Source organism: Nicotiana attenuata, unplaced genomic scaffold, assembly GCF_001879085.1.
Source record: "Nicotiana attenuata strain UT unplaced genomic scaffold, NIATTr2, whole genome shotgun sequence".
In the NCBI taxonomy this organism is placed as follows: domain Eukaryota; kingdom Viridiplantae; phylum Streptophyta; class Magnoliopsida; order Solanales; family Solanaceae; genus Nicotiana; species Nicotiana attenuata.
The window spans coordinates 266,374-291,053 of NW_017671274.1; the positions used below are offsets into that span (position 1 = coordinate 266,374).

Here is a 24,680-nt window from a genome sequence, read left to right on the forward strand (position 1 = left end):
TGAGCGACAGTTTCTGTTGACGGATTTGGAGAGGTATAACCCAGCCGTTTTGAGATAGTTCAGGGAATGAAAGGGGTGGATGTGGTTCACCCAGAGTGTAGTGGAAGCAAAAGAATACCTTGTCCGCGAACTCTATGCCAATGTGGCTCACATTAAGAAAGGGACGAAGGTGACCAAAGTACGCAACCTTAAGTTAAGGTTTTATCAGCATACACTCAACACGTACTTGGGCTTCGAGGATGTTAAGCCGACGGAGTATTTGGAAAAATGCGCATTGAAGGAGGAAGTCTGTCCTTGGCTTCTGGCACCACCAGGACCACCACCATCATGGATTATCATTGGGTTTCCTATCCACCGGAACACTTTGAGCTTTGAGGCAAAGGGGTGGCAGACATTTGTGTGCAGCAGGCTGGATCCGTGCCAGAATGAGACTCACCTTCCGATTGCCCTGGCAGTTCTGGTAGCTTCTATTATGGTCGGGTACCCAATCAATGTGGGTGTCGTGATGTTGGCAACATCTTAGTGATCGCTCGGCAAGATGAGTCATCCTACCCGTATTCCAACACTATTACAGAATATCTCACAGATGCAAAGGTAGAGCCGAGGGATTATAATACAAAGGTGAAGCCGGAGAAGCCTTTTTCTTGGTACTCAGTGATGGATGCAAACAACCCGAAGAAGAAAGTTCAGCCTCCTACCACCACAGGTCAGTTTGATGAGCCAGCCTTGGTAGTTTCTGAGATAGTTGATGTTCCATCCACTTCGGCTAAGCCTTCCTCCAGTGCTGCTGCTATGCCTACGCCATCATCCACAGCCCCCACCATAGCTCTGAGGCCAATGCCCGTGCCCACTCACCCACTATCTGCACTGAGAGTCTCCCAGACGTTGGCGAGTCTCAATAACTGGATACAGACAGCTACCATAAAGTTGTCTGACTTATCTTGTACTATTGCAGCGCAATCCACCTCACAGGCATCACAGGTTCCTTCTGACATTTAAGGAGACATTGAAGAAGATTCTGGAGAATCAGAAGACTATCATGGACACCTTGGTATAGCACGGGTCGGCGATCGAAGAGCTAGGGAAGGAAGTGAAGAAGATGAGGAAGTCCCAGGTGAGTAAGAAATAAGTAGACAAGCTCTGTAGATAGGTGAGTAGAAATAAGTAGACAAGCTCTGCTTGTCCCACACCATTCCGCCCCAGATCCTTCAACATCATCTGCACCAGTGGCACCAGCTGGCCAGTCTGACGAGCCAGACTTTGTTGCCGACACTACTGAGGCGGTGCGTTAGATGTTCACCAACCCAGCCACGCCTAGAGTTGAGGATGATGAGATTCAGTTGGCTGATCTTGAAGGCGATGACATTGCTGGGGACACAGAGATGTCCAAGGAGCCATAGGGAGTTTTCTTTACCTTTTCCCTCTTTTACTCTTATTTTGCTAAGTATTGGGGACAATGCTTATTTTTATTTGGGGGGTAGGGGGTGGTGGAGTCTATTTGACACATTTGGTACATTGTGATACAATTGGCCTGTAATAATTTGATGATATTATCTCTTTTCTTATTTTTATGTATATATTCTCTCTCTCTCTCTCTCTCTCTCTCTCTCTCTCTCTCTCTCTCTCTCTCTCTCTCTCTCTCTCTCTTGCTCTCTCCCTCTTGTTATGTATATTCATTCTATCTTGAGTAGTTTTGCTCTTTTGCCTCTTTATCTTTATTTTTGTTTACTAGATTCTTTTTTTCTTTTCCATACTAGTTCTTATCTTGTTAAGTAGCTTCTTTTTATGTTTTAGTAGATAATAAGCCTTTGGTTTTCTTAATGTCACACTTCTTTCCAAAGGTAGTTGTTGTATGAACCGGGTGACTCGTCCCAATGATGGATGGCGTGACAACCTTCTTAAGGGAATGAGTCTGTTTTTGTGTTTAGGTAATAATAGTAGTAGGAATGAATAAAAAGACCTAATTAATTCATGCTCGAAGAGTCAACCATTCTTCAATTGGCACCAACACACTTAACTACGTGCTTATGGTTAGAGACAAGGTTTTTGAAAGAAATAGCTCTAGTTAGTGACTTTGTGACTCTTGTGTTGACTTTGGCAATCGTCGAGTGGTTTAATTGGACCATATTAATCTTTAAACTTGAATGTAGTCATTGTGGGGCCTTGACTTTATCCTCTTTTACAAACTAGTTGTGTAAGGGGTGAGATAAATTGTTGCTAGTCTAAGTATCCGTGCGAAGGGTCTTGAACTTGCCCCAAATGTGTTTCAAGGCGAAATCCTAAGTCTTTCTTGGTTTGAGAAGTGATTGTAGGCTCTCCTTGGCCCGTTCGAGCTTTCTATTTCCAATCAATATCGTTATCCCTAGTCAACCCCTTTGAGCCTCTAGCCTTTCTCATTTGATGACCATGTTATAAACCGTTATCCGTTTTGTCGTGACTCTCTCTTGGCACTTGTACTTTCCTTAACACTCTTGTGAAACAAATGGCTTAAAACGTAAGTTTGGGGGAGAGATGAGGAATTTGGAAAAAAAAAGGTATCAAGGCACAAAAAGAGAAAATTAACAATCTCTATGAAAGAGAAGGCAAGAAAAGAAAAGAAAAAAAGAAAAATGCAAAAAATGAATAAATGGAAGGGTTGAGGGATTCAAAAAGAGGTAATGATCCCAAGCATTGAGAAATTCAAAAGGGAGAAAAAGAATGAAAAGATCAAGAAAGAGTGATGTTAAGTCTCTCTAGTCCCTAATGAAAAGAAAGTGCCTCTAAGAATTGGCAATTTGTGAGCCTAGAAATGAAAGTGTGGAGTGCTTAAGGAAAGGTGTAACCACTTACCCATATGGTATCCTACCCTAATCCAAAATACTTCATTACATCCCGAAAGAAGTCCTACTTGATTTCAAACCGAGTGAGCTTAAATTAGTGGCCATCTACATGAGGGCAAGCCTATGGTACTTGAAGCCGTACTTCTGACATTCTCTTCTGAGAGATGAGTGATCCTTTCATGAATCTTCGGATTGAGTGCTAATTTCTTGAGTGATCTTGGTAAATGGAGAGTACAGGAGGAAGAGTTTGGAATCCACCATGACCTACATGATAAAACAAGAGCCCTTGATGAGTAAAGTCAATTATTGAAGCTCAAATATCACATTAGAACTATATGTGCATGAGTAGTGTGGGTAATTGTTGGTCCCAACTGATGTATGAATGTCTCACCTTTGACTCGCTGAAATGACCCTTAACTTTTGGAGGTGGGAACTAATTTATTTGCTTGAGGACAAGCAAAGACTTAAGTTTGGGAGAGTTGATAAGTGGGGATTTTGACTACTTATTAGCACCTTTTTGTTATTGTTTTAGTCCGAAAGTATAAATTTCTGTTCCCAAAAACTAATAAAATTGTGTAAATTGCAGGAATATTGGAAGTTTGGTCTCCCATGATGAAATTCGACTCAGAAAAGAGTGTACCGAAGCACAAGGCAATAAAGGGTGCAGAAGCAAAGAAGTGCGGTCCGCAGAAGAAATTGCAGACCGCAGAATTCCATCTGCGGCCACAACCAAAGCTAAAGAATACAACAGGCTTTAATCAAATGTGCGGACCACACATGAATTGTGCGGCTGTAAAATAGGGTCTGCACTGACAAGTAGTTCCAAGTTCAAAGAGTATGCAGAAGACCAAGTCCTGATGCCTTGCTGAAGTACGGGCCGTACAAGAATTGTGCGACCGTAGAAGTTGCTTCGCAACCGCAATACAGAAATGTGCGGCTGCAGAGTCTACTCTATACCAACTGAAGAAATCTGCGGACCACACATGGAATTGTGCGGTCGCAGAACCTCCCGAAGGGCAATTTTGTCAGCGAATTTTGGCCCATTATAAATAGACGAGTTTCATAAATTTAGGTCAAGTTCGGAAAAATAGTTGTTGTAGCCGTTGCCTTTTATCATTTTAGGAAGTTTTGGATTATTTTAGTGTTAAACATTATAATTCATCAATTTAATCTTTGATTATGGGTTTTATTTGCATTTCTTCTTTATTTTCTTCAATACCCACTATGAGTAGCTAGATTGTTACTAGGGTTGTGATCCAACCCTAGTGTGTAAACCTTATGGGTATGTAATTTAATGCTTGTTTATGTTTGGGTGTTGATTATTTAGCCTAGTTCATGCTTCAACTTTAAAATTAATGGTTGCAAAACATTGATTCATACCTTTTTGACTTAGTCTTTATTTGAGAAAGAGGGACTTAGTCTAAGATAACTTGGCTAACAAGGAATTGGGTTTATCAAGAGTTTGATTAGCCTAATTAAAGGGTTCAAACTAGAGATAGTAAGAACCCGGCTTGAGCTCATATCAACTACAGTGTTTGATACCCATTTGGACTTGAGAAAGCCAAATTGGCCAAAATCACTCTTTGACCGAGATGTATTGAGTGGGCAACGTTGAGTTAAGAGCTATAATACATCTTAATCAACAAAACAAGTATTAACGTATTTAGTACATTAGGCGAACACCTAGGTCATGGTCACATCCCTAGGCTTTTAAATTATTTGAAAAAACACAAAAAACAACCATTCATTTCTAGTTATTTTCTTTAGCTTGCAATTATTAGAGTAATGGTAGAAGTAGAAATCAAAACTTTATTGTGAAAGTGCAAATTTGGTTAGTCCATTCACTCTCATCAAGTGTATACTCCTAACACCCCTTATAACTCCCTGTGGATTCGACCCCGACTCATAGTTGGATAATTTATATTGGATACGACGGTATCATATATCTTATTGAGGTGTGTTTTGGACGTCTCCGTCACTTTTAAGTTGCTCTAACCCATAACCATTTGCAAGTGAATACATATTTATCACTTTTCTAGCTTCAGCTATATCTTTGAATGTCATGGACATATCCAACTCTTTATAGTCAACCAATTTATCATTAATGTCTCTTTTTTTTTATGTAAAAAGTTTCTCTAGTCTATCAGAATCGTAGTCTAAAGAAATAACATATTCATTATCATCACAATTATCACTTTCATCACAATCAATGGCAGCTTCACGTTCATTAGGTTCATCAGACTCATTGTGATGGATTATATTAACGCTTGGCTCACAATCTTCTACAACAAATATGTTAATAACATTAAACTGGTTGTTAACAAAGTCTAATAAAGTCCTAATGCCATACTCACCTTCTATTTCATAGTATGTACTGGAGGGACAATTAATTATAAGTTGTTGGACTCCTATATATCCCAAGGTAGAAACATATTCATCCACTAAATTATTATAGGAAAGCAAGTTAGAATCAAAACCTTGCTTGGTGTGCACAAATTTTCTTGACTATGCCACGAGTGGTTTCTTGACCCACTCTCCACCATGATAAAAGACCAAATCCAGCAGGACCATTGACAGTAAACTGCAGAATAACGAATATACATCATCAAAGACACACTCACTTAATATTAAGGTTCTAAAGTAGAAGAATAGAGAAACAACATAAGGTATTAAAGTAGAAAAATAGAGAAACCAGATAATATCCTAAAGTAGAAGAATAAAAAAAATAGTATAAAATACACACTAGAAACAGCTGGAAAAGCCATAAACAAACCAGATAAGGTATAGAGATAAAGGCATATAGAAACAAAAAAAATGTGAGGTACCACATATTGAAGAAGTCAGTCAACTTCAATAAACTAATAGATGCAGCCACAGATATGGGGGACCATACATTAAAGTAACAAATAAAGTGTCCCTTATCCCACCCTCCAATAAACAACGGAGGAAAGAACAAATCAAAGCCAATACAAAAAATCTAAATCACTTATTTTCTACAAAAAAAATCAAAGAAAATGGGTACCACAAAATATTAAAATTGAAACCCTAAACACCAAAGAACTTTTCAATATGAGGCACATGCAAACAAAAAGAACAAAATTAGGGTTTAATAATGAAAAACCACATGCAAGTGAATACAAACGCAAAAACACACACCTAGCAGCTTGAAATTATCGATAAAGAAAGGGAGAAGTGAAAACCCTAACCATCCAAGAACAATTCTGAAAACTCTAACTCCAATAAACAACAGATTCGAAACCCTATGGCAACTACACTTCAGTTACACACACCTACCAGCTTGAAATAATCGGCAAAGAAAGGGAGAAGTGAAAGCCCTAACCAACCAAGAACAAATCTGAAAACCCTAAGTCTACATATACAACAGATTCGAAACCCTAGTAATACTACACTTCAGTCACATATAAGAAAGAGAAAAATGTAACAGAAACATCAAGTTTTTTGGAATAGTTTCTTACTTTTGGTTGAAACCAGTACTGAAACGCAAGGATTCTACAGACGGTCTTTGTTCTCTCATTTTCTTTCAAGTACTAGAAGGATCGATCAAATGAACGCCTCTAATCGTTTAGCCGGGTTATTTTTATTTTTTTGGTGACCAAACGGTTACGGGTTACGAGTTATTTGGGAGTGAAATGGGTTGTTAAAAACTAGGCTAAGAATTGATGGAAAATTGACTTGGATCCTATGTGGCAAAAATTTTGCGGGTCAGGTGGCACATTGGCCATCCGTTAGGGTTAGGGTAGTTCTACTTACTTTGTTAAGGGTAGGGTGGGTATTAGACGTAAAGTGAAGCGGAGGACAAACCTATACTATTTACAATAGGGACTCTTACCCTTATTATTATAACAAAAAAATCATTCACACTTAAAAGGCAAAGGCCAAACTGAAGGAGTACTAAAACCCTAATGCCTAAAATCTGCAAATGAGAGGCGAAATGGAGGATAAGTTGGTAGGGGGATTTAAATTTTTAAGACACTTCAAAACTTATATCAATTTTTAAGACAAAAGTGTTATGAATGGGGTATAAAGGACACTTTTGTGATTAGGGTTAATGACATAATTTTTAAAATTCCCAAAGTTTTTTTATTTACAAAAACACCCCCTCCTCCTCCACTCCCTATTCCTCCTCCCGCCACTCCTCCCCTCTTTCTCCTCCCGCCACTCCTCCTCCTCCCCTTGTTCCTCCATCTCGCAACGCTCTTCTTTATCCCTCACCATTCCTAATCCTCAAACGTTTAGGAAGATGTTTCAAATATTTAGAGAAAGTTTCAAACATCTACTGAGATGTTTCAAACATCTGTAAAAAAAAAAAAGATCAATGAGAACAACACTAGAAAAAAAGAAAGAAGTAGAAGAAATATCCCGATGGATGTTTCAAATATCGCGGGAGATGTTTCAGACATCACGAGAGATGTTTCAACATCCCCGGAGATGGTTCAGCAGAATACTCATTTATGGAGACGTCTCAAAATATCTCGAGGGTATTTTACAAAATACTCACTTTCTAAAATTTCATATTTTTCTCTTCTCTCGAAAAAAAAGAAGATGAAAATGTGATGAAGAGGGAAAGAAGAAAAAGAAGAGTGCAGGTATATTTTCAAAAGGAGTTTTTAGCTAAAATTGTCCCTTATCTTTAGGGATAGGTTTAACTTTGTCCTTTATCTATTACCTTGAACGCTTATTGTCCTTTAAGTTTGCTAAAGTTGAACAGTTTTAGTCTACCTAAAAGAATTCAAACGGAGAGTCCTAGTTTAAACGGAAGATGCATGAGTCTTTGTCGGCAGTGGTGAAAAAAGAGACTTCAACCAGACTGTTCTTCACTTCTTCTTCTTTGAAATCCCAATTCCATTTTTTCCCAATTTCTTTAAACACATCAGAGCCGCATCTTTCTTCTCTTGCGGCTATACATACCTTTTGACTTTAGTTGCAACTTAAGCTTTGCCTTGTCATTTTTTTCTTCTAAATTTTGATTGAAAGAGAATAGAAGAGGGACAGAGAATGGGGAACTAAAAAAATTATATTTTTCCTCATCTCCAGATAAATGAGGAATGGTGGATGAGCTTTTGATCTTGAGTGAATTTTACCAAATCAAGCAGGACATGGTGTATATATACTTTGGACTTGCTCCTGCCCGTAAACTACACGTCTACACCTATTAACCCAATCTAACTTTGAAAGATCATCTAACTGGTGTTTGAAAATTGTGAAACAAAATGAGACAAAAAAGAACTCTTATGATTCACTACATCGGTTCTGCAGAACTTGAGTACTGAAAGTCTCTTTACCCAGTTGACTTAGTGAAACTACCGTTAGTTTTTAGGTCTGTATTTGGGTTTTCTGTTGAATGGACTAAACCCGCTTAACTTTAGCAAACTTAAAGGACAATAGGTGCTCAAGGTAATAGATAGAGGACAAAGTTACACCTGACCCAAAAGCTAAGGGACAATTTTGACTAAAAACTCTTTTCAAAAGCCATCCTAAATCTGAAGTTACAATGGAAACTACAGCTTCAAAGAGGAGCGAACTCACAAGCAATGTCCAAATTCCATCCACTTCAAGGTCAATAATCCCTCCTCCACTTCCCCAAGAAATCATCTTCCTCATACTCTCGAAGCTGCCCGTGAAGTCACTGTTGCGATTCAGGTGTGTATCAAAACCATGGCTTGCTCTAATATCTAGCTCTGAGTTCATAAAAACACATCTCCATTCCTCCGCTAATGACAAAGAATACCGCCGCAGTAGGGTTTTGTTAAGCTTTCGATATAATTACCTCAAGGACTGTTCTTTACGTTCCTTACTTTACAGCCCAATGACTGAGGCATTTGACCCGGATTTTCCCATGAGCAAATCCCAGACTGCTTGGTGTGTGGGTTCTGCCAATGGATTAATTTGTTTGAACATTGGGCTAATGTGTATCCCGTTTGATATGTATTTGGAACCCATCAATTAGGAAGTCGAAGAAGTTGCCTGGCTCAGGAGTTACATTGAGGAGGGGTTGTAATAGCTATCCAGGATGTGGTTTTGGATTTGATGAGTTACATGACGATTATAAAGTTGTGTTTATTTTCAATAGTTCTAGTGATTTTCCTTCATATGATACTAAGATCAGTATTTACAGCCTAAAGACTGATTCTTGGAGAACGGTGGATAATTTTCAGGATGGCTTTATGGTAAATAGTGCAGGTATATTTGTTAAAGGGAAGCTTCATTGGACCTCAGTTGCTAGTGTTTATGAGCTCAATGACGACAGTAGATGCAGCATCATTTGTTTCGATTTAGCAAATGAGACACGGGGAATGGTGGAGCAACCCAATTATGGAGAATGCAAATTTAGTTTGATGCCGGGAGCTTTTGGAAGTGATCTTGCCGTGATTTGTAACCATGAGGGAAGTCATTCTGATGTGTGGGTTATGAATGATTATGGAGTTGAAGCATTTTGGACGAAGATGTTCACCATTAACTGTCCTGATGATCCTGGGAATTATGTGCATTATCGACCCTTTGCCATGTCATTTTCACCGCCGATTTGCCAGTCAAATAAGGGTGAAATTTTACTTTTGTATCGGTCAATTTTTATGATATACAATCCAAAGGATGATTCAATCAGACAACCAGAGGTTACTAAATTTGAGAGCTGTTTTGAAGCAGAAATCTGCGTTGAAAGCCTTGTTAGTCCCTCGTTGGTTGCTGACCGGGGACACGGTAACTATTAAGAGTTCTGCTTTACCCATTTCGTTTTACTAATTGATGTTCTCCTTTTGCATTTCCTTTTAGTCATATATAGAACAAGACAGTGTATATCTTTGAAGCTATACCTTACATTTTCTTGTATTGGCTGGAGTTCTTCTAAGCATTCCTCCTTTTTATTTTGTCACTATTTGCATGAAACAAAGGTTATTAGGTCGTAGTATATTGTTTTTAAAACTTCAAGTTAGAGTAAATATATGTTGTTTGTTGTCTTAAATAGAGGTTTAGAAGACATGATTTTCCTCTAGGCAGGGCATCCCAACAGCTTGGTTAGTCTTGCATTCAGGTTTTGCGGCACCTGTTGTCCATTTCATTTGGGGATACTTAATAGAGCTAAAAGAAGAACAATAAGAATACTGAACTAGTGTTAAGTTCTGACATAATATCCAATTTTGGTCTTTTTCATTGTATCAGGCTGTTTCTTTTCTCTTTCTGGCAATCTTTTTCTTTCTTTTACTTCTTTGGTGAATTAATGGCCGAATCTTGTTTCACTCTGACAAACATTGTGATGAAAGCACAAACAGTTTGGACGAGAAAACGAGATTTAGGAAGTAAAGCTGCAATAGTCATGAGAGTGGAGTGAACAACCAAATCCGAGGGGAGTCCAGCAGAGTAATGGACTTGGACTGAGCCCTTGTCTGATAGGGTTCTATTAGTTTAAATTATAGAATGAGTAAATAATATCATACTGATTTATTACTTTCAAAAAGAAATAGATCTACTTTACTGATTATTTATGCTTCTTTCTGAATAGACCTGGACCACGTTTGCAAACGTCTATAGTTCAATATTCTCAGAATTGTTAGTCGCTACAATGCATTCTACAAAATTCGTCACAATAGGGATCAAATCTACTTAATATCTCAAAACCTAGCCATCCATATCTCGAAAGTCTTAATACGCTCGTTATTTTTTTTTATTTTTTTTATAAGGTAAATATTTTATTAATAAGGTACCAAGATGGTACAATAAAGTTACAGAAAAACATCCCAAATTACAACACCAACAAACTATTCTCCCCTCCTAACTCCTCTAGAAAGTCCATATATTGATTCAGATTTCCTAACTGGCTACATTCTAATAATGTTATTTCTATGTCCTTCAAAGCAGGCCTTGTTTCTTTCCAGCCATAAGGTCCATAGAATGCACAATGGAATGGTTCTCCACGTCTGTTTCAGCCTTCTAGGTACTCTTTGGGATTGCCAAGTTTCTAATAAGTCCCTTACAGATTGAGGCATCACCCAAGAAATACCACAGATGCTAAAAAATAGATCCCAGCATTGTGTAGATACTCTGCAATGCAGAAGTAGATGGTTCACTGATTCTTGCTCTTATTCACATAGATAACACCTATTGCACAGACTAAAACCTCTTCTCTGCAAATTGTCCTGAGTTAAACAGGCACCCAAAGCCGCTATCCACCCAAAGAAAGCTACCTTAACTGGAGCTTTGGTTTTCCAAATAATCTTCCAAGGGCAGTTATTATCTCTGTCAGTGTTATCATAGGCGAAAAGCGCAAAAAAGCTCTAAGGTTTGTTGGAGCTTTAAGCGTAAAGCGCAAATAAAGTGTGGGCTTTAATGAAAAAAAGCACAACGGGAGAAAAAGTAAAAATATGCATGTAGTCTAAGACTAATCATTATAAGCATGAATAACGAATATATAGACAAAGAAATTGAAAAAAAGATTCACGATAAAGTGAAATATCAATTGTTTAAGGTTGCCTTTTCAGGATTACACTCATTGGCAAGGAAAAGGATGCCTTAGAGCTTTGATGCGACACTAAAACGCCCACAAAGCGAGGCGAAGCGCTCAATGTGTTTTGAGCCTCACTTCAGGGCTTAAGCGCGCCTTTGACAACACTGATCTCTGTGATTTGACTGTTCTATCAACTTGTCGTAACAAATTTTCACAGAAAAAGTTCTATCCTTGCCGACAGTCCAATTCAAAGAGTCCACCTTGTTATTAACTATCTGCCAACCTGTATCTGAGTAGAAATCAGAGATGGTACCATCCTTGTTAACCGAATAATCGAACAAATTAGGGAATTTAGATTTCAGACATTCATCCCCTATCCATAAATTGCCCAAACCTTGATTCTTTGTCCATTTCCAACTTCCAGTTTAGTATAATCCAAAATTCTTCCCATAGTCCGCTAATGCACTTCAATTAACCACCTCTTGCCTTCATGTGTAAAGAAGGAGGTCTCCAGCCTTTCTTATTACCATAAATGGCATTAATCAAATTCTTCCAAATTTTATTATCTTCCAGATTGTATCTCCAAAGCCATTTGAAAAGTAGGCTCTTATTATGCAATTTCAAATTCCTTACTCCCAGACCACCTCCTTTTTTATCATTCCATACCACCTGCCATTTAATTAAATGCAATTTGTTTTAGTAGCATTCCCTTCCCATAGAAATTGGTTTCTCAAAGAATTCATCTTTTTTTTTTCTTTTCAACTGCAACAGGCATTGAGAATAAAGACATCAAATATGTTGGCATACCATCCAAAACACTATTAATTAGAGTGAGTCTACCCCCAAAGGATAGGCACTGTTTCTTCCAAGGAATTAGCTTGCTTGCACACCTGTCTAGAACCCCTTTCCATATATTAGGATCATTTTTCTTTGCCCCCAAAAGAAGCCCTAAGTAAATTGTTGGAAACTTCTCCACTTTACAATCCAAAATGTCAGCCAGTTCATCAATAATATCGTCAGCATTTATACTAAATACACCTTTTTGCCAAATTAGTCCTCAAATCAGTGACTGCTTCAAAAGTTAAAAGAACTCCTTTGAGGTAAAGCATCTGTTCTTTCTCTGGTTCACAAAACAGTAGAGTATCATTAGCATATAAAATATGAGATATTTAAACCCTGTCTTTTTAGTAGTTCCAAAGCTCATGCCTTTATTCCATCCTAATTCTTCTGCCTTCATTAACGTCTTACTGAAAGCTTCCATTACCAGAGTAAATAAATAAGGGGATAAAGGATCCCCTTGCCTCAATACTCTTTGAGATCTAAAATACCTTGGGGGTTTCCATTTATCAACACAGAGAACCTGACAGTGGAGATACAATAACTGATCCATTCAATCCACTTGTCACCAAAATTCATCTGCTTCATTATGCTTAACAAACAAGACCAATTAACATGATCATATGCCTTTTCTAGGTCAAGTTTGCAAGCAACACCTCTCTTCTTCCTTTTCAATAGATATTTGATACTTTCATTAGCCACCGTTGATGCATCTGTTATTTGTCTACCCTTAATGAAAGTATTCTGACTCTCAGAAACTAGTTTGTCAATAACCAATTTCAGTCTTTCTGCCAACAGCTTTGCTAGAATCTTGTACACACTCCCCAATAGACTAATGGGATCTTTCACCTCTATTGCTCCTTTTTTCTTGGGAATCAAAGCAACAAAAGTAGAATTTAGGCTCCTGATAAAGGTCCCTTTCAACAGTTCTCCACACATCATCCTTTATTGTACTCCAACATTTCTGAAAAAACATAACGTTGAAACCTGGGGCTTTGTCACCTCTAAAAGATTTGATTACATCTTCCACTTCCTCCATTGTAAATGGTCTCTGCAGCCATTCCTTATCTTCACCTCCATTTGTTATTTTCTCGGGATAAAGTGACAATTTCTTCTCTATTTCCGCTCAAATTCTTCTCAATTTCTGGTGTTTGTCGCTTAAATGATGATTTACTCTATTCCATTTGGAGTTATGTTTCTAATCACTGATTTTCATCGTCAAACTGTTTGGTATGTTCTTCAACTTTTTGTTGGTTTATTTTTCTTTTTTTTTTGTTCTTCACTAGTTGTAACAGGTTCTTGTCAATATATACCATTAGCAAAAATAGGGTCGGACACTTTATTCTAACACGAAGAATTAGGAATGGAGGTAAGAGGTGATTCCCCAAACTCTTCTCTTGCAGATTCTAATGAATATTTCAAGTTTATCAGTGAGGGGGAAAATAAAATGAAATTGTGTTTGATTGTCTTCTCTCCCAATGAATTCATAATCGAGCCTAGTCTCTCTATAAGCAGTGATTGATATTTAACTTTTGTAAAAATGACCCTTCATCATTTCTAATGTCACGTGGAGGCAAAAGTCCTAGATGATTTCTTCCTATTTGTCCAAGTCTTAGTGGACAGAGTTACCCTGTACCGGTAGGAGGTAGTGGTACCCAGTGAAATTAGTCGAGGTGCGCACTAGCTGGCTCGAACACTACCATTATACAAAAAGTCATGTAATGGCTGCATGTAGTAAGTAGTTTAAAGTTTATGATCATTTTGCTGCTAGATGAGATGTGAAGCATAGTGGAGCTCTAAGAGAGCCTTGTCTTACAAAATGTAATTTCACCATCACCGTGAGATATAATTTTTGAACCTTAACTGAAAATGTTACACGGAAGTCCTTTAGTTTAGAGCCTAAGCCCTATCATATTAACCTGACTATTGCATATAAAGCTAGTTCTGCCATCATTTATGAAATACTACACGAATCCTCTGCTCCCTTGATATGTTGCTCAGTTTCTGTATACTTTCTGTCGACTGTTAATTCTCTAAAAGTTGCAGTAGTTGTGCAGTTTTATCTAAAGAATTGATTTCAAATTGTTAAAAGTATTGGTGAGCACAAATAGTTATCAGGAACTCACAACAGATTGACTGATTGTTTTCTAATTTTGTTGATCCCTTGGTTTTGTATTGCTGGTCCATGCCCTGGTTGGTTGGTTGGTCGGCGAGCTGTTGTTGTACTTTGAGTTGGTTAATTGTTGGTTGAGGCTTTTTGGTGGAATTATTTGTTTGATGTTTTTGTTTTTGTTTTGTATTCATAATTTCTGGTTTTCGTAGTCTTTCGTTCACTTATGCTGCTCCTCTCTGATTCTTTGTTCTTCTGTTCAAGTAGGAATTTGACCATTTCAGTTTTGGAACATGGAAGCTTTACTTAAAGCAAGTACTCATTTTCGCCTTGTTTTCCCTGTTTGAATACCTTCTCTCATTAATAGTAACCACCTCTCCTCCTTTCTTTAATGTGGGGAAAATGTTCCTTAATCATCTAATCAGACTATGCATAAGAACTTTGTCACCAATGTTATTGAATCACGGTTTCTTGCAAGGTGACACACCTGAATGGAGTCCTAGGTGTATGTTTGCACGTGATCTTCCCAGCTTCTATTTGTCTAAAAAAACACTTACTTTCCTCTGGTCTGGAAGAGTAATTGATTTCAAGATATTTCTTTAAAATTTCTTTAGAAACCAAAAACATCCATGAATCATTCAGATTTTTAAAGAATTTAAACGTCCCAGATGAATTTTCATGTAATATTTCTGAATGTGCTAACTTGAAAGATTACAAGCTTTCTGGCATAAGGAATCATGATTGCCATGTTCTTCTACAACGTTTACTCCCCCTTGCATTAGTGGTATATTGTCCAAAAGTCTGTAAGCCACTTATTGAGTTGTCTTTATTTTTTTGATGTGCTTGGAGCAAATGACTATTCATTTGATGAACATGCCATTAAACTTCAATTTATTTTGTTGATTTGAGAGTATTTTAGTATGTATCATTTGGGGACTTAATGCTTTTTGTTGGTTGTGGATTTGCGGGTTGTATGTAGCTAGGCTATTATTTGTTGGTTATGGTTCTTTAGAATATATTTGCATGCTTGGTTAATTTCATAAGGATGAGGCGTACTCCATGTTTATGGATTTACATTTAAACGGTCAAAAGAATAACTGCGACTCATAATATCTATATCTTTGCTCCATAAATAAAACTCCAATAGTAACTCTGTCTAGCAAAAATAGTGATGATATCGTTGCCAACAAGTCAATGTTGGCATTATTAATTTTCTGTGGATCTACATGAAACTGCAGGTTTCTTTTGCAGATCCCACTTGTGACTGCTTCGTGTCATATATATATGACCTTAGTGTTTCTCTGCTGAAATTTTCAATAATTCCAATCTCATCTTCATATTGGAGGCTTGCCAGAGCCAAATAGACCTGAGATGCATTGCTCTTCACAAAATGGAAAACCACAGCAATATCCACTACCATCTCAACACCACCCTCAAAAATATATTTTAGTGGAGGGAATGTTCATTCTTCATGTCAAAGAGGTCATTTGAATCTGCATTTTTGTGAATGTAGTAAAACCTTTTAAACTTATGACGTGGTAGAGGATTCTGTGTTATGTTAGCTAGCGCAACTTCCCAAAAATAGTGATACCACAAACATGGAATTTAAATTGTTTGTGTAACGTATAATACTATGGAAGTTTTAATTTGAAAAGATAGTTTATAAGGAAATACCATATCCGATTCAAAATAGTCTTACAAGTTTGTCTACTTCGATCCAGTTCTATAGTGAGATTGTGAGTTTTCTCATTTTTCCTTTACTTTACCCTATGAAATTGGATCAATTATCTCTTGGTACTTTCTAATTCTGGCATTTTGATAGAACTTTGAAAGTTTGACTTTGAATTTCAATTTTTTCTTTTTGTTATAGCTCTATCACAATTTCAATACCACTAGCTACAACTACATCCTTGTCAAAATTGTGTCTGATACAAAAACAGTGCCCCTCTTTGCCAAGCTTTAAATTCCTTAAATCTGCTGAGGCAGATAATATAGAGAGTCAAACCAAAAGCCTTTCAATCTCATCAAACAAGACAAGCTGAGAGCCTTGTAAATCCGACCAGATTGTACATAACAAGACATTAACAAGTTCCATGTTACCACATCTCTCTCAATCAGCCTATCAAATATTAGCTCAGCATCATCAACCAAACCAACTTTAGCATAAAAGTTTATAAGAGAACTCCCCAAAATCTTATCTAAATCTAATCCACTCAGAATAGATATAGCATGCGCTTGCTTACCTTCTTCCAAAGCACATAAGTTGGCTGAAGCTGAAAGAAGGCTTGACAGAGTTACACGAGTTGGTTCAATTCCTTCACGTACAAGACTCCAATAGCTTCCTCATTGTATCCGTTTTGCATATAACTCACAATTATTGAGTTCCAGGCCACTACATTTCTTTCAACCATACAATCAAAAACCTTTCTTGCATCAGTATTTGATGCATAAAGTATCACTGTATTTGATGCATAAATATCACAATTTCAACTCTGCAAGTGTAGTATCTTGATGCATAAGTTGTACTCGTCAATTGTTAGTTTAGGATGAATGTAAGATGTGTTTCTTTATTCCACGATTTATTATATCTGTTGTTGCAGAAGAGCGATTTAATGAGACAAGTAAATAAGCAACACTGTCTGTTTCTTCCGTTTTAATGTTTTGTTGTTGACTTTCATTATCTGTATGCATTATGACTCAAATACCATATCCTATTCAAATTAGTCTTATAATTTTCTTGTTGATCTTTATATTTTTTCTAAAGAGAATATTTTTTGCAGGTTTTGGATACTGGAGTTTACAACAAAGCAGTTGATTATATCAGTTCACTAGGAATGTTGGGCAAACTTTATATTATAGTCTAGGGATGTTAACTATAACTTCTTTTGCTAAGGGGTTGTGTAAACAATATTGTGGCTTATTACGTCATGGCGATACTAATGGGATGTTAACCATTTTCTGTAATTAAATACTACATGTATGAAAGCAGGATTTATCTTTATATTATACTTTTATGACCAGGTTTCCTAGTTGTAAATTGAGCATGACCTGCATAATTCATTGATTGATTTAAATTTCTGGAGAAAGACCTTTTGGCCTGCTCGCTTTAATACACACGCATTAATTCCAATTAGCAACAGAAGCTAAGTATAATAAGGTATTATCGGCCTCTAAGCTTAAGACCAGATTTACATATTTTGAGATCTTAAATTACGGACCAGATTTCTAGTATATTTTATATATAAATAAAATAGTGTTCTTCTACCAGACTTTGTCCACGTGGGAAGCTATTGTCTTAGCATGTGATTAATCAGGTTATCCTAAAAGAATGAGTATTAACTTTTTGGAAAGTGTTACATTTAATATTTAATATTAAACAGATAATGATGTCGTACGGACCAACAATAAGTACTATTTAACCTTAGATTAACAGATAAAAACCACGGATGAGTTCTACATACAACACAAAAGTGTCATAGATACAGCATATGTCGCGGATCAATGTTTCCTTGTATTTTTCCTTAAAGCCAGATGTCAAATTAGTTTAGTGGTTCGCCGATTGAAAATTACCCTTTACCTAAATAAAATAAATTGATTGTTTTACAATTTTTATGTTAAGTACTCCCTCCGGTCCAAAATATATGATTTTTTGGCCTTTTTTTGTGGTCCAAAATAAGTGATTTTTTCAGATTTCAAGAATAAATTAATTATTTTTTTCCTACACTGCCCTTGGAGTAAATAGTGTTGGAGTATGTGTTAGGAGTGTTTATGTGAAGAGATAGTAAAGGTTAACATGGTCAATTTCATTGCTAATTAATGTTAAAAGGTTAATTTCTTAATTTGTGTGAAAACATCTAAAAAATCACTTATTTTAGACCGGAGGGAGTATATTTTAGACCGGATCTATGCTAATAGTTATTAGTACTAATGTATATGGTGCCGTTTAATGATATGCACTTTCTACAGTTTTCTTAAAAAGTTATTCAAACTTCCCAGACAATGTTTGGCGTGGCTTGCTTGGGTGCATTTTGGATTATTCATTAGGAAAAGGGCTAAAAATGCCACTTAGGGTCTGTTTGGAAAGTCACCAGTTACGACGACCTGTTTGTTTGTCAGTATAATTATAAATTTTCTGTTTGGTTGCACAAGTGTAATTACTTAGATTAAATTTTAAATGACATAATTATCAAAACTTAAAAGTTTTTTTTTTGGTAATTAAATGATTTTATTACCAAGTGTAAAATATTTACAGCATAACAAAAAGACTCCCACTGGACATGCAGCCCCAGTTAGGATTTTGCAACTCTTCCTACTCTTCTTCTTCCCTGTGCCTTGTACTATTACATTACATCAGGGTACCAATTCAAATTGCTCATCGTCCTTGTTAATCTAGAAAACATGGTAGCTCTAACATGGATTTCCTGGATGATTGTTCTAATTATGGCTTTGGCTGTTCTAGTCTTCTGTTGGAATATTACCAGGTTCCTCTCTTGCCAGATATGGTATACTGTTGCTGCTAAGGACATTCTGCATAATTCTGCTCCTCCACTTCTACCTTTTGCTTTTCTCTCTATCCATGCCAGTTCTTCCTTCCATCCTAGCTTTGTTCTTTGAATTCCTTGCCATTTTAAGAGTTGTTGCCATATGGTTGCTGTTACCTCGCAGTCAAAGAATAGGTGCTGCACAGTTTCAGGTTCTCTTTGGCATAATGAGCAAGTGTTATCAATCTGCATCCCCCATCTTGCTAGCCTTTCTTTTGTTGCTAGCCTTTCCTGTATTGCCAGTCTTAGCATGAACTTCCACTTTGGTAATCCATAGTTGTTGCATATTAATCTCCTCCATGGCACTTTCTGAAACTCCCCTTGCATAGCTTTGTATATGTGCTCTATAGAGAAATTTTCCATCTTCTTTACTTCCTCTTCTGTGTATCCAGCATTGTCAAAATACTCCCTTGCCTTGAAAATTTGCTGTATTACCCATGATGCATTCTTTGGTACTGTGTCCCATATTGGTTTCCCCTTTATGTAGTAGATGTTAACCCGTTGGACCCAGAGCTTATCTTTCTTTTTGCATATATTCCATAGTAGCTTACAGATAGCTGCTTTATTCCATAGCTCAATATTGATGAAATTTAAACCCCCTGCTACCTTTGGACAACATAGTTTATTCCATGCAACGAGTGCCTTCTTTGTATGTTCTGCATTGCCTGACCATAAGAACCTTCTGCATATAGTGTTGATGAATTGTATGATCTTCTTAGGTATGATGAAAATCTGAGCCCAAAAGTTTTGGATTGCAACCAGTACACTCTTGATTAACACTTCTCTTCCAGCATAGGATAGGAACTTTGTTGTCCAGCATTTTATTCTATTCAGCATTCTATCAATTAGAGGCTCACATTGTACTATTGACAGTTTTTTGGTGCTTAGTGGTACCCCTAGAAGGGTAACTCTCCTTTCGTGTATCCCAGTATGTCCATGATTTTCTGTTGGGTTATGGAATCCACTCCACCAAAGTATATGCAGCTCTTATTTGGGTTTTCTATTAGGCCTGATGCTCCTGAGAAGACTTTAAATTTTTGGTGTAATGTCTGCACTGATGTTATGTCTCCCCTGCAAAAAAGTAGCAAATCGTCAGCAAAATCTAAATGCACTAAATTGACTTTAGCACATTTAGGGTGGCATTTGAAATCTTTCCCCTGCTTTAAGGATTTCAGCAGCCTACTCAGGTACTCCATTGCCATCACAAACAACACTGGTGACAGAGGGTCACCTTGCCTCAAAACCTTCTTGGCCTCAAAAGGTTTAGTTGGTTGTCCATTAATTACTACAGTATAGGCTACTGTAGTGATACACTGCATTATCCACCTGACAAACTTCTCTGGGATCCCTAGCAACTTCATCACCTGTTCAATGTACACCCATTCCACCGAGTCATAAGCTTTTTGCATATCAATTTTAAGCATACATCTAGGTGATATGCTCCTTCTTCCATATCCTTTTATCAGTTCATGGCTCATAATGATATTATCAGTGATCATCCTTCCTGGTACAAAAGCTGTTTGGCTGTTGTCTATGATGTTTGGCATAACTTCCTGTAACCTTGCAGTCAAAATCTTTGATATCATCTTGTATAGAACTGTGCAGCATGATATAGGCCTGTACTCCTTGATGCTTGCTGGATTTTTTACCTTAGGGATCAGAGTGATAGTTGTACAGTTTATAGCTTTATACATTTCAGTAGTTTCAAAAAATTCCAGTATTGCATTAGTGACTTCCTCTCCTAGTATGTTCCATGCCTTCTTAAAGAAATAGGAGTTACATCCATCACAACCTGGTGCCTTGCTATCATCAATGCCCTGTAATGCTTTTAGCACTTCCTCTTTTGTAATTGGTTTGATTAGTTGCATTTGTTGCTGTCTGTTCAAGCTGTGCCCATTCTGCATAACATCTGGATCCACCATTGGTAGTGTTGAGGCTGCTGTACCAAGTAATTTTTTGTAAAAGTTTAAGATCTCCTCTTCTACCTCCTTTTCACTTTGTATAAGCTTTCCTGTGTTATCCATCAATCTGCCTATATGGTTTCTTGCCTGCCTGTTTTTTACACAAGCATGGAAATAGGCTGTATTAGAGTCCCCTACTTTGAGCCATTTGATTCTTGCCTTCTGCTTCATAATACTTTTCTCTACTTCCAGCCATTTTGCCAGTTCAGTTTTTGTCTCCTTTTCTAATGCTATCATTTCCTCATCAGTTTCCGGAGATGCCATTCCCATTTGTATGTTCATCAATTTGTTCCTTGCTACTTGGATCTTTGGCCCCACACTGCTGTACTCCTCATTGTTTAAAAGCTTCAGCTCTTTTTTCAGCTGTTTCAGCTTGTGCCACACCTTCAGCATTGACTTTCCTTTATTCTCCTTCATCCAGACTTCCTTGACAATATCATCAAATCTGTGATGGCCTGCTAAACAGTTAAAAAATTTAAATGGTCTTCTCCCCCTCCCAGTAGGTTCAGCAACAGTTACCATTAATGGGCAGTGGTCTGAGAAGCCTGGCTGTAGAATAGTTCCCTCCATATTAGGCCATTTTTGTATCCACTCTGCATTGGCAAGTATTCTATCTATTCTGCTACGGACATGGTTGTTTGTCCATGTGTAGTTTCTCCCAATTGTTTTAAGTTCAGCTAATCCAACATCAACTATAAAGTTTTTGAAGTCTGTCATTTCTCCCTCTTGGACTGGATTCCCCATCACTCTATCTTCTATGGACAAAATGCTGTTAAAATCTCCCATTATTAAGCTTGGTTCTTGTACTCCACTCATAGTTCTTTCTAAATCAGTCCACAAACTCTTCCTATCCTGTATACTGTGTTTCCCATATACTGCAACAAATATGAACTTAGTGTTGCAACTCCTCATAGCTATCTGTCCTGCTATGTATTGTTCATGAACTTTCTTTATCTCAAACTCCACCTTTGTTTGGTCCCAAATCATCCATATCCTACCACCAGGTGCTTCATCATAATTTGCAGTCCATTGCCAATTGCCAAACACCTTCCTCATTATTGCTTCAGCTTTATTTGCCTTCACTCTGTTCTCCAGTATGGCTATTACTACTACATTATTGTCCCTACAGAAATTTTTTAGTGCTTTCTGCTTATAGACTTTATTCATACCCCTAACATTCCATATTATAATGTTCATCATGCTACAGTATTTATGTTTGGTTCCCTGTCACCTTCATTTCTTCTTCTCTGCCCCCTTGTTCCTTGTGCTTCAGATAATTGCACAATTTTTTGGGTCGTGTCAACTAAAGCTTTGAAAGCATTACCTATATATACTTCCTCCTCTCTGTGGATTTTCATTTGCTTTTTTGTTGCTGATCTTCCCCTGGCAACCTTCCATTCTTCCTCTTTCTCTTGTTGTCTAGGCACAGCTTCTCCATCTGGTTCAAATTGTTCCAGAAATCTTCCATGATCATCAATTCTGTCCACCTTGGGGTCAAGGACCCTTATTATTCTCCATTCTTGCTTTAGTTTTGGGTTATTGCCTCTCTATTGTCCCTCCTCTTTGTGCTGCCTCTGATTATCATTACAGGAGTGCCCAATTTGACAGCATGTTTGGCAATACTGGGGTTTCCACTCATATTGTACTATCTGATCAATGACCATTCCTTTGGGATCATGCAGTTTTATTGATCCTGGTAATGGCCTGGTTATGTCCATTTCTATTAACATCCTTGCGTACGAGACTCTATCTGCCATGGTAGTACATGCATCAGCATACAGAGGCTTTCATAGACCACTCCCTATTTTACTTAGTGCTTGATTGCTCCAGTAGCTAAGAGGTAGTGTAGGGAATTTTACCCATAGGGGAATAGTTTTGAGTATCTCCTCACTAAAGTCAAATCCCTCCTTCCATGGCCTCATGATAACTGGTCTGCTATTCATAGTATACGGTCCATTCAAAATTATATCATCTCTTTCTTCACAATTGTTCATCAACACTATGAAATAGCCATCATTGTGGAACAATACCTTTGGTTTCCTGATTTTGCTCCACTGGTTTGCTATAAATCTTTCAATCGCCCCAATTGTTGGAGTGTTTCCTACCACGTAAAGGATTAGGGCTCGGTTCCACTTCTGTTGCTCCTCAGCAATGTCTTCTTCCAGCAATTGAACAACTATTTCACCATCCTGTATCACCGGCGGGATGTATGATAGATTCATACCTTTGGCGGCGAGTTTGTTCTCGCTAAATAACCCAGCCCACGACCTTCCTCCCTTTCTATTCTGTGTTATTTCTAGCTCTTTCACGTTCTTCTCATTTCCAGTTGAAGCTCTGGTCTGCTCTTTTAGTGCATCGATTTTCACTGTTCCATTGCTTGTTGGCCTGCTCGTACCCGCATCTCCAGCTGAGCTCGTCTTTGCATGTGCTCCTTTAGTTCCCGTGTTCATCATCGGCATCACCGTAGTGATTGGCTTTACCGGCGTTGTTAAGCTTGGTCTTATATTGCTTAGATCTGGCCAACTCAGCTCGTCTTCACTTTCTAGATCCAGATCTTCATCCTCCTGCATTTTTCCTTTTGCTTTTGATGATTGCTTGTCTTGTTCCTTTGTGCTCATATCAGTTATTTTCCTTTCTACCATCAGATTTTTGCTAGCGTTCTTCCTGGGTCGTCCTCTTCCTCCCATTTCCGGCGAGGCGCAGGTTAGTTAGCACCTAACGTGCGTCGAGAGAAAAAAGACAATTAGTTATATTGGCTGATTTAAAACTTAAAAGTTAATATAATACAATCACTTATTTTGGACCGGAGGGAGTATTATATTTGGTATTTAAGATGTATATTTTTTCGTGAATATACATTAATTAGTAATCATATATTTATAACTAATACTGTAAAAATAATATATATATATATATATATATATATATATATATATATATATATATATATATATATATATGTATGTATGTATAATATTTAGTTTAGATACTTACAAAAACTAAAAATATACATTTTGTAAGAAAATCATGGAATTCAAATTTGATAAAATAAATTAATTTTTATAAATATAATGTCGTAACATTATTCAAATGTTTGACAAACTAATCTATCAATTTTAACTAAAAAATGAACAATATGCAATGTGAGCCAATACTACTAAACAAGTAAATTGGAACCATGAATATAATACAATTTTAAAATTCAAAAAATAAAAATAGTTTAACATATGTCAAATTCCAACATAATAATAGTAAGTTCCACTACAACTTGAGATTAGGAAACATAATGAGTTTATAACCACATTCAACAACGAAATTCCACTTTAATTGCATCACTCATTATATGCCAAGTTTGTTGATGCATTATTTCTAATATTAGGAGGTGTAGTTTTAAGAAATAGAATAATAAAATATACGCAATTACATGGAATCACAATAAGTAAAGGTAGAGAAATAAAAGATAAATAATGTACAAAGAAAATATATATTTAAAATTTCAAAAAAAAAATTAAAAGTAAAAATTAAATTAAAAAAGTAAAATAATAGAAATAAAAAGTTATAAAGAAAATAAATTAAAATAAAAGAAAGAAACTAAAAAGCAACCTTGTAATTACACAGTGTAATTACCACCAATTTTCACCCCCCCCCCCTTTGAGAATTGGAGAGTGTAATTATTACACCCCTCAAATTACACTCAATTCCATGCTGACCAAGTAATTACTTGGACAAACAAACATGTCAAACTGTATAATTACACTCAAATTCATTTCCAAGTGGCTTTCCAAACAGGCTCTTAATCTATTCGATTTGGTTTATTGTCACGACACGAATTTTCCACCCTCGGGAGTCGTGATGGCGCCTACTAATATGAGCTAGGCAAGCCAATTAATAGCACAATTTACCTTTTTACCCATTTTATATTCATTAACAATTTCGAAGTAATAGCATTTA

General features: G+C 36.9%; 1 protein-coding gene across 1 annotated transcript; it reads left to right on the forward strand.

Moving 5' to 3' along the window:
• Positions 1 to 8,331: 8,331 nt before the first annotated feature.
• Positions 8,332 to 17,200, forward strand: LOC109207216 (F-box/kelch-repeat protein At3g23880-like). Its single transcript, XM_019370100.1, has 3 exons — positions 8,332 to 8,480; positions 9,016 to 9,539; positions 17,008 to 17,200. Exons 1-3 carry the CDS (start codon positions 8,332 to 8,334, stop codon positions 17,040 to 17,042), a joined length of 708 nt encoding a protein of 235 aa, XP_019225645.1. The 3' UTR covers positions 17,043 to 17,200.
• Positions 17,201 to 24,680: the final 7,480 nt, after the last annotated feature.

Bases quoted from the DNA above. Each gene is read 5' to 3' on its own strand.
- LOC109207216 (XM_019370100.1), top strand. From the start codon at position 8,332: ATGGAAACTACAGCTTCAAAGAGGAGCGAACTCACAAGCAATGTCCAA. The intron at 8,481-9,015 runs GTGTGTATCAAA...TATGGTAAATAG, and splicing joins AAGTCACTGTTGCGATTCAG to TGCAGGTATATTTGTTAAAG. The intron at 9,540-17,007 runs GTAACTATTAAG...TATTTTTTGCAG, and splicing joins GGTTGCTGACCGGGGACACG to GTTTTGGATACTGGAGTTTA.